The sequence below is a fragment of the Carcharodon carcharias genome, chromosome 15, assembly GCF_017639515.1.
Source record: "Carcharodon carcharias isolate sCarCar2 chromosome 15, sCarCar2.pri, whole genome shotgun sequence".
NCBI classification, from domain to species: Eukaryota; Metazoa; Chordata; class Chondrichthyes; order Lamniformes; family Lamnidae; genus Carcharodon; species Carcharodon carcharias.
The window spans coordinates 56881778-56897947 of record NC_054481.1 but is presented as its reverse complement, the minus strand read 5'-3'; the positions used below and the strand labels follow the sequence as shown (position 1 = coordinate 56897947).

Here is a 16170-nt window from a genome sequence, read left to right as displayed (position 1 = left end):
TACAAGCTGCAAGAACCTCAAACCTCTTGGACAAGTGCAAGGACTGTGGCTTCTCTATTGCAACCTTCTGGATCCAAAGTATCCAGGTTACTTTCCCCCTCCCTGATGAATTGCAGTGTCCGCAGTTTGGCCCCTAACTCATATTAAATCTGAGCCAAAGCTTCTCAAGCTGCAGACGCTTGCTGAAGATGTGTTTGCCTTGGATCACACCTGTCGCCCACCAGCTCCCACCTACAGCAGCTGCCACACATCTGCCTTGCCAACTTTATCTTGTTTTAATTTCATTTTTGTTTTAATTAATGTCTCTAGTCTTGCTTGTGCCTCTAGACTTAGAATTTGAATACTCCCTGGATTTAAATTGCCTAGTTTAGGTAAAATTAATAAGAAATTCTCACCAGCCAATCACATACCTGGCTCCCTGTGATGTTATACCTCTTTTTTTCCAAACACAGGCTCTGGACCCACCAGTTGTGTAATGGCCCTGCTGTCCTCAAAATCTCTCTGCTTTTTAACTTTTTTAATTTAACTGTCCTTTAGTAAGTGCCAAATGGGTACTATTAAAGTCTCATTTCATTAACCAATTGCAACTCAATGGCTTAGTGAGCAAATGTGCAATATAGTGTGATTTTTGTGCCCTCGTATCATGGCCAGAATGCCCTGGCAATCTGATTTTTTTTTTTTTTTTCGGGCATCTCTATCCCTCCCACTCCCTTCCCAGTTGCTGAACAGGCAAGGCATGCCCAAGTGTTCTGTGCAATGCTTTCTAAGCTGGGCTGTACCCAGACTTAGTGTCAGCCCCAGTGCAAGCCCCACTATTAATTGCTTGAAACAGCAATGCATTTTTGTGCCCTGATGCTGCAGTCGCAGAAAATTTAGATGCCAGACTGGATACATTCCCTACAGCTCGTTAACAGTGGAATACCGGCCCCAGACCTAATGTTGTGGTCTTTGAATGAAGCCTGGAATTCCCAGGAGCAGAAACTTGACATACCAGACCATTGAAAGAAAATGTGCCATGAGAATTATTAATCTTCCTGTGTGTTGGAAAGATCCTCTGATACATTGTTTGGTGTCTTCACTCCTAGGCTTGGGCTGATGCTTTCAGGAGTAGTCCAGATCTGACTGGAGTAGTTCATATTTATGAAGAGTTGAAGAGAAAAGGGATGGAGTTCCCAATGGCAGACCTGGATGCACTGTCTCCAATACACACACCAGGGAGAGTAAGCGTTAACATATGCCAGTGTGCATTTGCAGTACTAACTTACATATAAACTGCATTTTGTTCAACGCAAATAAAATCAGTTGTTGAAGTTGAGCATGCAGCTTTTAGGTGAATTTATAGGTTATAGTTATGACCTGCAAATGGCGCAAAAGATTAATATAAATGATTATTTTAGTGTTGAACCCCTTTCGCACTTTTAATGGGAACATTGGTCCAGGTTAATATCTACATTAAAATTGCACAGGTTGCCTTTTTTCTATTGGAAGAGGGATTTGATTCATTTGCAGCCTATATAAATGTCAAAATAGTATAATGAATGCCTTCTGTGATGTGGTGTTAAATATTACGTTATTTAAGAAAATTCAGCTATCTGTTTTATTTTATGGACAAAACTGTTCCCCAGTTATCTCCACATTCACACTTTCAAAATAATGAAAATAAAATTATATTCTGCATGTAGACTTCCTCCGTTGAACTAACTGCCTTGCATAATGGGGACAAGCAATAATTTTGATGTTTGTGTAAAAAGTTTGAATCAAAGATTACCTTCTGAGGTGAGGAGAGTCTGCTTTCAGATTAGTTACTAAATTTCAGGTTGTGCTTTTTTCTAAAATACAAACAATAAATACTGTTGCACTGCAATTGTTGAGCTTATTTTCAAGTGGAGAGAAGTCTTGGTTCTTTGATATTTCTGAAATGCAGTAACCAGTGTTCTTGTGTACTCGGCGTAGCTGTAGAGCCTCATTGTTATCTCTGCTTCAGAGTTTCCGTGCACTTCCATGTTTGTCCAGGGACTCCTCCCTTTTCAATTTTTGTCAACATCATTGTAACTGGCCTATTTTGTGCATGTTTAGAATTTTTGGTAGATTTGATGCCACATTTTGAAAGTTTGTCATTTGAAACAATTTTAAAAAGCACTTGTTTTGAAAATGTGCTGTGATTAAGCTGGATGAGTCAGTGAATCTTAACTCACCTTACTCCATTGAGGAAATACAGTTGCTTTGTCAGAAGTTGGAAAGTATTTATTAGCATTCATTCTGAACTTCTGAAAATAAAAGCTATTGGAGTTTCAAATGTTGTTTCATTTTTGCACTGAATATATGTGGTTATATATATATATATATATATATATTTTCTTCAATTGCAGTGTATTCCTGAGGTGGATCCTGCAATGAACAAACCAATGCCTCAGTCCCTGCAGAAAAACACAAACAGCTTGCCACCTGCACCGTCCATGCTAACTGCCTATTCAGTCCCTCAAGGCCTTCCAACTGGACCAATCACTGCGAACATTGAACAGGTGAAAAAGCAAGTTTATTTATATAGTCCCTTTTTTAAGAACACATGAAATAGGATCCAGAGTAGAATGTATGGCTTCTTGAGCCATTCATTGTGATCATGGATGATCATTTGCGAAATTCTGCTTTCCCTCCTGCTCCCCATATCCCTTGATTCCCTGAGAAGCCAAAAATCTCTCAGCCTTGAATGCGATTAATGATGGAGCATTCACAACTCTCTGGGGTTGAGAATTCCAAAGCTTCACAGCCTTCTAAGTGAGGGGGAAAAAAATTCCCTCCATCTCAGTCCTAAATGTTTGGCCTTGTCTCTTCCTGAGACTTTACCACCATGTTCTAGATTCTCCAGCCAGGGAAACCACCTCAATGTCCATCCTATCAAACTCCCTCAGAATCTTGTATGTTTCTGAGGTCACCTCTCATCCTTCTAAACTCCAGAGAGTATAGGCCTAGTTTACTCAGCCTCCCAACATTGGACAACCCCCTCATCCCAGGGACAAATCTAGTGAACCTCCAGTGCACCACCTTCAAGGTAAGTATACCTTTCCTTAGATATGGAGACCAAAACTGTGCACAGTGGTCCAGGTGTGGTTTTACCAAAACCCTAAAATTGTAGCAAGACTTCCTTGTTGATGTATTTTAGTTCCCTTGCAGTAAAGACCAACATAAAGGCTTGCTGTGCATTCATACTAACATTTTTTGTGTTTCTTGTACAAATCCCTTTGAACATGAACAGTTACATGCTTCATGCTTTTTAAAAGAATTCTGCTTTGCTAGTCTAACAAAATTAACCTCTCACTCACCCTCATAATACTCCATCTGCTACCTTGTTGCCAACCCACTTAACCTGTCTATATCTCTGTATCCTCCTCACAGCTTACATTCCCACCTAGCTTTGTATCTTCAGTAAACATAGATATTACTCTTGGTTTCTTATTTGAAGTAATGGCTTGGATTGTAATTAGCTGAGCCCCGGTAACAGTCCTTGCAGAACTCTGCTAACCAAAGCCTGTCAACTTGCTAATGCCTTGTTTATTGCTACCCTATCCACTAACCAACCCACCATCCAAATTAATATAACGTAATAAAATGTCTCATGGCACCTCAGCATTATAAAGCAAGGCTTGACATGAAGCCAAATATGGTGAAGCCAAATAGGACAGATGACTGTAAGTTTTGTCAAAGAGATGGGATTTAAGGAGTGGCTTAATTGAGAAAAGAAAAGCAGACAAACTTAGGGAGAGAATACTAGACTTGAGGCCTAGGCTGCTGAAAGCACCAATGGTGGAACAGTTGAAAATAGTTGTTCAAGAGGCCAGAATTAGAGAGTACCTATCTCCCGAAGGTTAAGGTGCTGGAGGAGATTACATAGATAAGGAAGGTACGAGGTCGTGGAGGGGTTTGCAAAAAAAATGACAATTGTAACATCGAACCATTGCCAAATGTTTGTAGGACTCGCAGCTCCCCAACCGCACAGAAAGCAAGGATGGTAGAGTATTTACTATTTCAGATTCAGTGCAAATAAGATGATTCTATTTTGTCAGTTAATATATTGTACATTCTGCCTTGGGCACCAGTGGGTTATGCATACATGTATAAAATCAGAAAACGCTGGTGAAACTCAGCAGGTCTCGGCTATATGGACTTGAAACGTTAACTCTGTTTCCCTCTCCACAGATGCTCCCATACCTGCTGATTTTACCAGCATTTTCTCTTTTCATTTCAGATTTCCAGCATCTGCAGTATTTTTGCTTTTATACATACTTGTATTTGCTTTAACCCCTTATGGGAAGGCACTGAAGGAATTTGTTTGAGTATGACATTTGAAACCTTTTTTTGCTAGCTTTTGCACCGGAAATAGATGTGATGCTGGACAAATTGTGTTACAATGCAGTAACAGATAAATGGGGTATGACTGGGATGGTGCAGTAGATTCGACAATGTGATGCTGGACCAATTATGTGTTACGATGCAGTAACGGATAAATGGGGTATGACTAGGATGGTGCAGTAGATTCAACAATCACCACCTGGTTTTTCAATGTGAGTGAGTCTGTTTCTGTGTTTGTAATATTCTGTGTTGGCTAATCTAAGGGTTTACCCTTTGTTTTAAGTTGAGCCTTTTGTATGGCAGCTTGCCAGGTTGCGCACCGAGCTGGATGTTGTCCGTGGGAATGCAAAAGTGATGTCTGAAATGTTGACTGAGACGGTCCCTGGGCAGGAAAATCAATCAGATTTTGAATTGATGCAGGTGAGAATGCTCAAGTTATTTGAGTTGCATTTTAATCTCTAATGTGTGGTATCAAACCTCAGTAAAACAGGGACCCACATCCAGTTAATCTTGAGGCTAAATTCTCCCTAAGCTTCAGAATACTTTTAAAAATTTTCAATATCGACAAGTTCTCCTGTAACACTACATTGTATTATCTGTAGTACAATCTGTAGGCAACCTTGTGGCTTATTCAGGAATTTCCTTTTCAAATATGTTGAAACATAGGGCAGAATATTGCCGTCGGTGTGTGGGGGCAAGCCGACGCGTAAAATGACACTCAGTGACGTCTGGCGTGCAAACCGACGTCATCGCGTGTCATTTCAATATTTTGTTCAGCAGCCACGTGGTAAAGGTGACTGCATGCCCACCGAACTGTTAATGGCCTATTAAGTCCATTAAAAAGTAATTTTAACTTGTTAACAATGCTGCCCATCCAACCAAGGTCGGTGGGCAGGTGAAAAGCTCAAGCGGCCTTCACGTTTTTCAGGAAACCTCATCCACGGGCAGGATGAGATTTCCTGAATGTTTTCTAAAATAATTAAATAAATTTTGAACACTTCACAAACATGTCCCAGCTCTCAAGTGACACTGTCACATGAGGGGACATGTTTAAATAATTTTTTACTTTATTTATGAAAAAATTTTATTACCTACTTCAATTTCCCTGAGGCAGCTCTGTGCCTCAAGGAGATTGCTGTACTCTTGTGCATGCATGCACAAAAGAGTGCAGCCCCCAACTGTCCCTCCTCCCCCTGCCCACACTGAGCACTACCAGCCGCATGTTACGCTGGGCAGGCCTTAATTGGACCACCTGCGTAAAATGGCAGTGCACAGCCAATCGCAGGCGGTGATCGACTCTGCGCCCGCCCACGCCCACTCCCAAACAGCCCACCCGCCATAGGAAAAATGCACTCCATACTGTTGAAATAAGTGGCATGAGGTTGTTGTCTTGAAGGGTGGCTGTTTTGAATGCGTTGGAAAGCTCTCCTCTCTCTAGGATCTGAAGCTAACTCCCACTGGAAGTCATAGAAAGTAAAACAGAGAAGGAAACTTTAGGTCTCTCACTTGCATTGATGTTCATTTGTAAACCAGAGCTATCTATTATAATTCCATTGCGTGGCTTTTTGTTAGTATTTACATTCGTCCTTTTCAAATGCTTATCCAATTAGGAATGTCGTCTGTGCTCTTAGGTGTTAGAATCCTACAAAAATTGTGTATGAGGTAGTTTTGTCCACTGAGCATACAGTGCAGAAGTGTCCCATAATTCAGTACCAATTGTCACTAAATTAAGAACTCTGAAGCCATAGTGTGACTAATGTGAGAAATGAGGGAAAAAAATCTCAGTTGGCCTGGAATTGAGCATATTAGGGGCAATTCCTACTGTTTGGCTTGTGCGTTACCCAACCTGGGACAGCTTGATACACTGAACTAAAGCAAAAAAGAAACGCTATTTTCAATTCTCTGCTGATCTTTGTGCACCAAAATTCTTTACAGAGAATTGTTTTATTGTGCTTTTAGTGACATAGAACCAGTTAACATGTCCTGTACTCTTTAAACAAGGAACTAAACCGTACATGCCGAGCAATGCAGCAACGAGTTGTAGAACTTCTCTCCAATGTAACCAATGAAGAGATCACAGAGGAACTTCTACATGTAAATGATGACCTTAATAATGTATTTCTTCGGTATGAGAGGTGAGTGATTAGCTTGCTGCTGCTTTTGTACAAATTATTTTCCTCATCTGCGACAGGTTTAGCATAACAATAAAATGTGTTGCATTTGATGACAGCAGTTTCTAAATGTTGCTGGTTAGTTCTGCCATGCAAATTGTGGGTGATGGTTTGTAGCCTAGAACTGCCAAACTTTATTGTTTTAAGACAGTTACAGTTTCTCATCTAATCCTGAGTAGAGAAGGACAAAAGGAGATTTGAGGGTTTTTTAAATTTTTGAAATGTTTCTATATTAAATAAGAAAATACTATTTGTATTCTGGTTGGGAGTTACTGATAAGGGATTATCAATGTAAAAGAGTCACTCAGAGAATGAGGAGAGTTCAGTAGAAATTGAGCGTGAAATGCATTGCCGTAAGGTGTTGAGGCAGAGACTATTGCATCCTTTAAGAGATGGTAGATAAATATTTGAAAAGAGGAAAATACAAGGCCATAGGAAACAGCAGAGCAGTTGGATTAGTTTTTGATTGCTCCAGCAAAGAGCTAGCACAGATGTGTTGAGCTAAATGCCCTCCTGCTGCGTTATAATTGTGGTTTCAAATCCTTCTCTGTTTGTATTGATATTTAGACCCCTATCCCTAAGTGTGGAGATGCAGAAATAAAAACAGAAAATGCTGAAATCATTCAGCATGTCTGGCAGCATCTGTGGAGAGAGAAAAAGTTAACATTTCAGTGATCTTTCATCAGAACTTCAAATGCAGAGTTAGTTATCAGGGCAAGTGATTTGTTGCTTTAGTCTATGTCGAAACGGGTATTTTCACTGTCTTCATTATATTTTTAATGCAACATACAGTTGGGCAACAATTCGTGTTATATGCAGAAAATGTAAAAATTACCAAGTTGGTTACAGGATTCTTACACTCTGTCAAACTTTCCCTAGTAACTTTCTGACCTGCAAAATGTGGAAATCTGAATTTCCTATTGGTGCCCTAAAATGTCGTCACAATTTTCTGCAAGATATACTGGTACATTTATAGGCTCAACCTAAGTAATTAATGATAATTCAAATTGGGCAAAAGCCTGCAATAGGCTTTGAGGTTACTTTTGTTTAGGGAACATAACCAAATTGAAGGAGACAGAGTTAGAGAGAGAGATGTTGGGAGCAAAAAGTAACATTGATATTGTCGCCCAAGTGGTTCCATTTCTGTACCCTGGGCAGGATTTTTAGCTCAGCGGGTGGGCACACCCCCGACCCAACCGAGCGTCAAATGACATCCAATGTCATCACATGCACTCACGATAATTCAGTTGGCAGACGTGTGCCGGAGTCGGCAACATGCCTACTGGCAATTAAAAAGCCTATTAAGGCCATTTAGAAGGTAATTGAAGTAAAATTTTCGCTACCGTCCAACCTTATGGTTGGCAGGCAGGCGAAAAGGCCAAGCAGGCTTTGCACTTTTCTGGAAACCTGATCCACAGGCGGGGATGAGGTTTCCAAAAGCAATTTTACATTAAATAATTTTTCATAACTTTCCTGCTCATGTGGGGGGGACATGTTTCATAACATTTATCAAATCTTTCATTTCTTTCAAATGAGCTGCCTCAGGGAGATTATGAAGCACACACTCATGCGCATGTGCCTGGCTCGCACTCCTTCCACTGCCTGCACTGGCAGCGCTCAGCGCTGCCGCTTGCCTTTCATGTTGGGCGGCCCTTAATTGGCCCACCAGCATGAAATTGCCTTTCGGGCCTGATCACAGGCAGCAGGCGGCTTCCCAACCGCCCCTGCCCGCCTCCGCCAAGCCTGCATGCTAAAGGCAAAATTCTGGCTCTAGTCTTCATGTTTTAGAAGGCAGCAATGTGAGAAATGCCACAGCAAACTGAACTTAATCTTCTGCTTGGTTAGTTACTGTTTTTGGGTTTCTTATGGTGCATCTCCATGGGGGCATTCTGGAACCTTTTGAAGTTAACAGCTAATATATAGCCATATGGCTTTTTATGATTTTTCATGTCTTCTGTGCAGTTTTGAACAATGCAGATCAGGACGTGGAAGCCAGGATGCAGAAGGTGGTGTAAGTAATGCATTTTTAAAAATTGATTTAAACATGATCATCTGCTGAATCATGTTTGTTGTGTAAACACTATATAATTTGTTTCAGCAACCGCAGCGATTAATTTTAAGACATATATTCCTTTTAGATGTCTCCAATTGCACCCTGTTGCTCTACTATCAACAAATTTAATGCCTGTGTAAATTTCTCAGAATGGTGGATTAAAGGGTTTTGGAGTCTTTTCACCAAAATAAGTGAAAAGGGTGACCTTAATGGTATATGCTGATTCTAATCAGAAAAATCTACAGAAGTTTTTGACAAATGGAAGGTTTTAAAATTTCATGCATTCTGTTCACTTTTCTCTCTCTCTCTCTCTCTCTCTCTCTCATTTCATTTAGGTATTGAATGAAGTTACGGACACAGATAATCTAATAGACTTGGGCCCAGGATCCCCTGCAGTTGTGAGCCCAATGGTTGGAAATATGACTGCTCCCAGTCTGTCCTCTCAGCTCGCTGGGCTAGGTAAGGAAGCTGTTTCATTATCTTTCTGGCCAGATTATCTAACCTAGGCAAAATTACCCAGAATTCCCTAATTCCTGCTTGGGATCCCAGTAAATAAAGCATTAACATGTGATCACAGTTGCCAAATATAAAGAATTGCTGTAAAAAGTTGTTTTGTCAGCTGATAACGTTGGGATTGGTGACTCCTTATTTTGATTAACCCAATAAACCCATGACTGCATGACCTTTTTTATGCAACCTTTCCAGGGTGATGGATGGTTGTTGGCATGTTAGTCAGATTTCAGCAGATAAGATTAGACTGTATTTCAAGGATGTTTGTGTTTCATTACTACCTGCCACAAAAAGGGTTGTGAACATTTTTTTAAAAAAACCAAACCAACTTTTATTAGTGTTGCAGATGATTTGTGGAGAAAATGTTTTGTGCTGAAAGAGACTACATTGACTTAATCATCTCTATCCATCAATAATGATGAGAAGCAGGATCCTGGTCTGATTTCTTCTTTCCAACCCAGGGATGTTGTCCAATTATTGCACCTCTATAGGGACCCAACAGAGATTAGCTAACTAGCTAGTTTGAAGATTAAACCTGGAGCCTTCTAGTTTGTTAAGCTTAATATTTTATTAGAAAGTGTTCTTTTTCCTCTTCAGCTATCAGTGAGCAATGTGAGGTGATTTCCTCTCGTGCCTGTGTGTGGTAACATTGTTTTTAAAAAAAAAACTGGTATTACTAGTGAGCACGTTAGGTTAAGGCATCTGACATCGGAATCAACTGCCATACTACCAATAGAAGAAAAAACTCTCATTTATGTCGCAGTTTTCATGACCACAGAAGATTCCAAAGCTTTTTACAGCCAATGAACTACTTTTGAAATGTAGTCACTGTTGTAATATAGAAAATGTACAGCCAGTTACACACAGCAAAATCCCACAAACAGCAATGAGATGATGACAAGATAAGCTTTTATGTAATGTTGGTTGCGGGCCACATATGGGGAGAACTCCTGTGCCCTTCAAACTATGCAGTGGAACCTTTGACATCCGCCCAAGAGTGCAGACAGGGCCTCGGTTTAATGTCTCATCGAAAGACAATGCCTCTGGCGGTACAGCAGTCCCTCAGATCTGCACAGGGAATGTCAGACTAAATTTTCTGCCCAGATCTTTGGAGTTGGACTTGAACCCACAACCTTGTGACTCAGATGAATGCTACCACAGAGGAGATCGTCTCACTCATTTATAAACTCGCTACCAATAGCAATTAGAGGAAATACCCCTCATTCATGTCTTTTTTTTTAAATTCAAAACATGAATTTCTGATATAAATGATATTGAGAGCACCTTTAAAACAAGATTGTTTCATGTTGCCAGACCTGATTTCTAAACTTTATTCATGAGTTAATAATGTTTCAGGTCAGTAGCCCCTCATCGGAACTGGAAAAAATGTTAGAGATGTGACGAGTTTAAAGCAAGTATGGAAGCAGGGAGGGGAGGATAGGACAAAAGGGGAAGGCATTTACTATGGTGGAAGACAGAGATAAATGATGGTGTAAGGGAAAAGGGGGTGACAATAGGACAAGTAAAGAAGTAAAAGATGTGTCTCAAGGGGTTATAAATGGGAAAACAGAATCATTGCCAACTCTGCTGCCCAAAAACAAAACCAAAAAACACAAAGCGAGATGGGGCAGAGGTTACAATCTAAAATTCTTCAAGTCTGTGTTGAGTCCAGACAGCTGTTAAGTGCCTAATTAAAAGATTAGGTGCTGCTCCTGGAGATTACATTGAGTTTCATTGGAACAATTTAGGAGGCCAAGAAAATAGTTGGATTAGAGTAAAGAATTAAAATGGCAGGTGACTGGAAGTTCAGGGTCATCCTTGCAAACTGAATGGAGATATTTTACAAAGCAGTATCCCCAATGTAGAGGAAACTATCATGAGTAGTAAATACAGTATACTAAATGGAAAGAAGTACGAGTAAAGGACAAATGTTGCATGTGCTGCACATGCATGGGAAAGTGCTGTTAGAAGAGGAAGGTGTTGGGGATGATAGAGGAGAGAACCAGCGTGTTGCAGAGGGAACGGTCCCTTCAGAGTGCTGGGAAAGGAAGTTGCATTTAGTGTCATCACACTGGAGGTGGAAGAAATAACAGAGGATGATGCATTGAATGTGGAAGGTGAAGGCAAGGGAAACGTTATGATGGTCTGGGGAAGGGGTTGAAGGGATGAGAGCAGAAGTGCTAGAAATGAAATGGATACGGTTGAGGGTCCTGTCAGCCAAATTGGAGGGGAAATTTTTCAGTTGAGGAAAAAGGGAGACATATTGGAAACGTTAGTAGATTGCACTGTCAGAACAGATACGAAGGTGAAACTGGGAGAATGAAACAGAGTCTTTACAGGAAGCGGGGTGTGAGGAAGTATAATTCATGTAGTTGTAGGAATCAGTGGGCCTCAGGGTGATCAACTGTCCCATACTTTATGGGAATGTCCCTTTTTTATCTTTACTTAATTCTCCCGCATCCTTTAACACTTCCTCCCCAGAGCGCCATTGTAATGTATTTCTGGTGGTCTTGTGCTTCTTGTATCGTCGGTAGTAACTGCACATGTGCTGCTATGATGTCAGCCCATGCCTCCCTGGAGTTGGACTGGAGCCAAGAAGGAATGAGGAGCACTGGAGCGGAACCTCCGTGTGCTCACTCTTGCAAGTAAAAATTCAGTACTTTAGGTAAGGACCTAAAGGGGTGGTTCCAGGATGAGGCCCGATAGCCCCGTGCTGGGTGGGCAGGGGAGTCTCAGCGCAGCCTGAGGCTTGCCTTGGGATCAGGCTGGAGGCTCACTCAGGATTAAGGGCACAACCCGAGGCTTGCTTGGAGTTGAGGTGACACCTGGAAGAGAAACCAACCAGCAGCAGGCCCAAGTCTGTGGGGGGAGCGGGGTGCAGTGTGGGTTTGGAGTCTCAGGCGAAGCTGGGGATGGAGTTTGCTGATTTAGAAGGGGGAGGAGTTTGGGGAGAGGGGCTGCTGAGTATGTCCATTGGAGAAAGGGAGTTGGGTAGAGTTGCGTGTGTTTGAGTGCTGGGAACAGTGTGGAGCTTCAAGGAAGCAGTGTGCACAGCGTCATTGGGGGTCAAGGTGGCAGATAGTAAGCGAAGTATTTTCCTATGTAGAGCATATTTTTGTTTTTGGGCAACCCTTTTGGGTCTCCTCAACCCTGATGAGGCTATGCACGTTGTACCCTGAACCCCCGCCACCTCCATTGGCCTTGGATCTTGCTGACACTCCCTCTGGCCTGTGGTCGTACCAGCAACCTCCCACCCCCCTATCAAAGTGTCCCTTACTTTTTTTCCCCACAGCATTGGTCACCCTGATAGACCCTATAGTGGATATTAGTCAATGGTCTATCCAATAAGTAGGGACAGACAAGTTAGGAAAGGGAGAGTCAGGTGGGCCATGTGAAGGTGGGAGCAGTATGGAAATGGTGGCAAAATTGATGAAATTATCCAGTTCCAGGCAAGAGCAGGAAACTGCACCAATATAGGGATCACTGTATTGGCAAGAAGCTAGGGAGGAATCCAAGTAGGACTGGGGGGTGGAAAAAGAGAATGTTCCATATATCCCATATAAATGCAGATATATCCAGTTCCCCATAGCAACAGTGTGTTTTTAAAAAAAAAAGTTCAGCCAGGTGGAAGGAGGTGGTGGATGGAGACTGGTTGGGCCTCCGTTCAAGGAAGAAACTGAGAGCCCTCAGACCATTCTGGTGGGGGATGGAAGTGTAGAGCCTCACTTAGATGCATTTTTTGTTTCTTGTCCATTTGTTAGGAAATAGAAATACTTTAAGTAAGCTATATTTGTATTTGTTGGTGTTAGGAATAAGATGTATCTTTAAGCTTAAATTCAATTTATTTTTTTCTCTATTTGTGGGTTAAAATGTGAAACCTGGAATCAAGCTTGTCGAGTCATAACATCAGCTGGGATCATAAGGTGGGGGCTCGTCTGGGATTATTGTTTATAAGGTTGGATCTCTTATGCAATTGGAAATCCTTGAACATTGGTGGGATCTGTGAATCTTTACAAATTGAATACATGGAGGTACAGAAGTACTGGGTATAGGAATTAGAGTTGCTGTGAGGTCTATGATATGGGTTGAAATGCAACATGGCTTTGGGGGTTGCTAAGACTTTTTGTAAACCAGCAGAATTGACAGGTAAATTGGAGTTAGAATTACCCATAGGGGCGAGGAAAGCAGACGTAGTTGAGCTAATAGCGTGGCAATTGAATTGGCTAAGATTCAGTTGCAAATGAAAGACTTGAATGGGAGGCAAAAGAAAAGGAAGGAGAAAGAGAGAAGGGAAAAGAGAGCATTTAAAATAGAAATGGAAAAGTGAAAACTTGACCGCCAGAGAGAGAAGTTATCAATGGAGGAAAGAGAGAAAGAACGAGAGGGAATACCAGCTTAAAAGGCTAGGCTTTAACAGAGAGACCCCAGATGCTGAAGAAGATTCTGATGGTGAAACAACCATCTTCAACCCAAAATCTGGTGGGGAGATGTTTAAATTTGTACAAGCTCTGCCAAAGTTTGAGATAAGGGATGCAGAGGCATTCTTTATTTCATTTGAAAAGGTGGCTAAGCAAATTAAATGGCCAGAAGAAATCTGTACATTGCTCTTAAAGAGTAGGTTGGTGGGTAGAGCTCATCATGTCCGAAGAGGTATCAGTGGATTGTGATGCAGTAAAAAAGGCTATTCCAAGTGTATATGAACTAGCCCCTGAAGAATACAGGCAGAATTTTCAGAACATAAGGAAACAGCCTGGGCAGACCTATATTGAATTTGAGAAGGTAAAGCAAAATAATTTTGACCGTTGGATATGGGCATTGAAGGTAGAGACAACATATGAAGCTCTTAGGGAAATAATTCTCTTGGAAGAATTTAAAGATTCACTTCCCCCTGTAGTTGGAACCCATGGGGAAAACCAAAGGGTTAAAACAGCTAGACAGGCAGCAGAAATGGCTGATTCTGAACTGGTCACACCCACAAACCGAAAAGGATAGAAGGTGAAAGGAAGGCAGGTAGCCAGGGAACAGAAGGGACAGTTGGGAATTCCCAGGAAATACCTTCCTTTCTGGTGAGGAGGAGCTGAGGGTGGGAGTGAGATTCGAAGGTGGGACATGGTTGGGCACATTGCAGGAGATTAAATGGTAGACCCAATTGCAGTATAGGAATACCTAAGGAATCCTAAGGAAATGGCTGATAAAACTGTAGCACTGGTACAGGAGAAATATGTTCCCTCAGAACCAACAGGAAAGGGGAATATGGTTCAGGATAGTCCAAAGAATTTTTCTTTGATTTCTGGTGAAAGAAGTCAGGCTATTCGAAGTTCTGAATGTTTTGTCTCAGAGGGAGAAGTGTTCCCTCACTCCTCTAACAAAATAAGTGAACAGATTAAAGTTTGGAGAGATACAGGAGCAGATCAATCATTAATGGTGGCTGATGATACAATTTGTACTCTGGGTAGTTTTATGAAGGAAGATATAATAGGAGATATTAATGGAATTTATGAATTTTTTTTGTGTAAAATCAACTTACAAAGTCACTTTGTAAATGGAATTATTACGGTGGCAATTATTCCTAATTCACCTATGCAGGGGTAGATTTTATTCTGGGTAATGATTTGGCTAGTGGAGACAGTAATGTGGCAATGACTGTGTTGCAGCAGGCAGTTGATCATGCTGACCTTAACAAACTTCAGAAAACTACTATGGCCAAAAATGAGATGCTTATTGCAGATAACAGTAATGAAGGAACCCCTGATTAATGTAGAAAACCAACTTTCACGTGTAAAAGAAGAATTTGCTCATGAAAAAAGAGAATTGGTGAGAACAATTGAGAGGTGTTCACAGAAAGTAGGACACGACTGAGGACTTGAAATTTCTAAATGATAAACTTGTAGAAGCAGAGTTAACAAAGGTCAACCTTCAGTTAAAACTTGATAAACTTCAAGCATTAGTAGTCTCTATGAAATATCACGGAAAACACCTTGAACAAGAAAAGGAATTGTTTATAAATCAGACTAATTGGTTGAATGCAGAATTAAAAACCACAACTAACAAACTGTTAGAACTGCATTATGAAAAGAGCAATGAGATTATTGAACTTCAAAGCAACTGGAAAAAAGGAGAGATGTGTGGTATGCAGTGCCACAGTTCTAAAGTTGCTCCTGTGAGTAAAATGTCCTTGCTGAATTGTGGTCCCGTTGAACAAAGAACTGATCTAAGTAACGCTACTGAGTAATCCAAGTAATGGGCAGTACAAAAACAGCTACCGTGCCTGCAGAATTGGAAATTAAGAATTATCAACAAAAATGACAGTGTAAAATGACCTTTTCAGGTCAATGATCAGAGATGCTGATTTACAAGTGCTTGCCGGTGCTAATACACAAGATACAGCAGTTGGAATTCAGGCTAAGTGGACAGTTTGCAAAAGCACATTCAAAACCTGTAGAGGAGAGGCATTATATAGTTTGTGGATTATGGAAAAGAGTTGAAAGGTTGAGTTATGATAATGCTATGGTGTACAAATTCTGCTAATATTGTTGCATTTATTGACTTTGTTTAACATATTTGTAATGGTACAATATGACGTGTATAATTGGGAAATATATTTGTATAGTATGTAATAAGCTATTGTCAGAGGTTTATGATAAGTTTTATGAGGTAGATGTAAGGTCATTGTAAAGAAACCTTCACTGTTGTGAAGCTTCCTTTCTTTCAAGGGAATGGTGTTATGGATTAGAGAGTTTAAGTTATGTTTGTATTGGGAATAAAGTCATATCTTTAAGTTCAACTTATATATTTTTTCTATTTATGGATTAAAAGATGGAACCTGGGATCAGGCTTGTCCAATAGTAACATCAAATGGGATCATAAAACATTATCACCCCATTTTGCCTTGCATTGTTGTCCCTTTTGTTATTTAATCTCTCCTGTCTTGCACCCTATCAGGGACCTTTCCTTTTGCTCTACCTTCCCCAGCCCACTTTCCTGGCCGCTATACTTGCTTTAAACCTGTCACCCCTCTAACATTTTCCAGTTATAATGAAAGGTCATTGACCTGAAATGTTAACTCTGTTTCTCTCTCAACAGATGCTG

The 16170-nt window shown here is 40.8% G+C and overlaps 1 protein-coding gene across 7 annotated transcripts in view; it reads left to right on the top strand.

Moving 5' to 3' along the window:
* The window catches only part of tom1l2 (target of myb1 like 2 membrane trafficking protein), an 83638-nt gene that overhangs the window by 29701 nt on the left and 37767 nt on the right, over nucleotides 1-16170 (top strand). For all 7 annotated transcript variants that reach the window (XR_005945274.1, XM_041206044.1, XM_041206042.1 and 4 more), the window contains exons 5-10: nucleotides 1086-1220; nucleotides 2370-2522; nucleotides 4651-4767; nucleotides 6349-6482; nucleotides 8481-8529; nucleotides 8907-9030. Coding sequence is in view for 6 of the 7 variants with exons in the window: in XM_041206044.1 (XP_041061978.1) it covers nucleotides 1086-1220; nucleotides 2370-2522; nucleotides 4651-4767; nucleotides 6349-6482; nucleotides 8481-8529; nucleotides 8907-9030 (712 nt within the window). In the remaining variant the exon portion in view is untranslated. The remainder of the gene's footprint in view (nucleotides 1-1085; nucleotides 1221-2369; nucleotides 2523-4650; nucleotides 4768-6348; nucleotides 6483-8480; nucleotides 8530-8906; nucleotides 9031-16170) is intronic.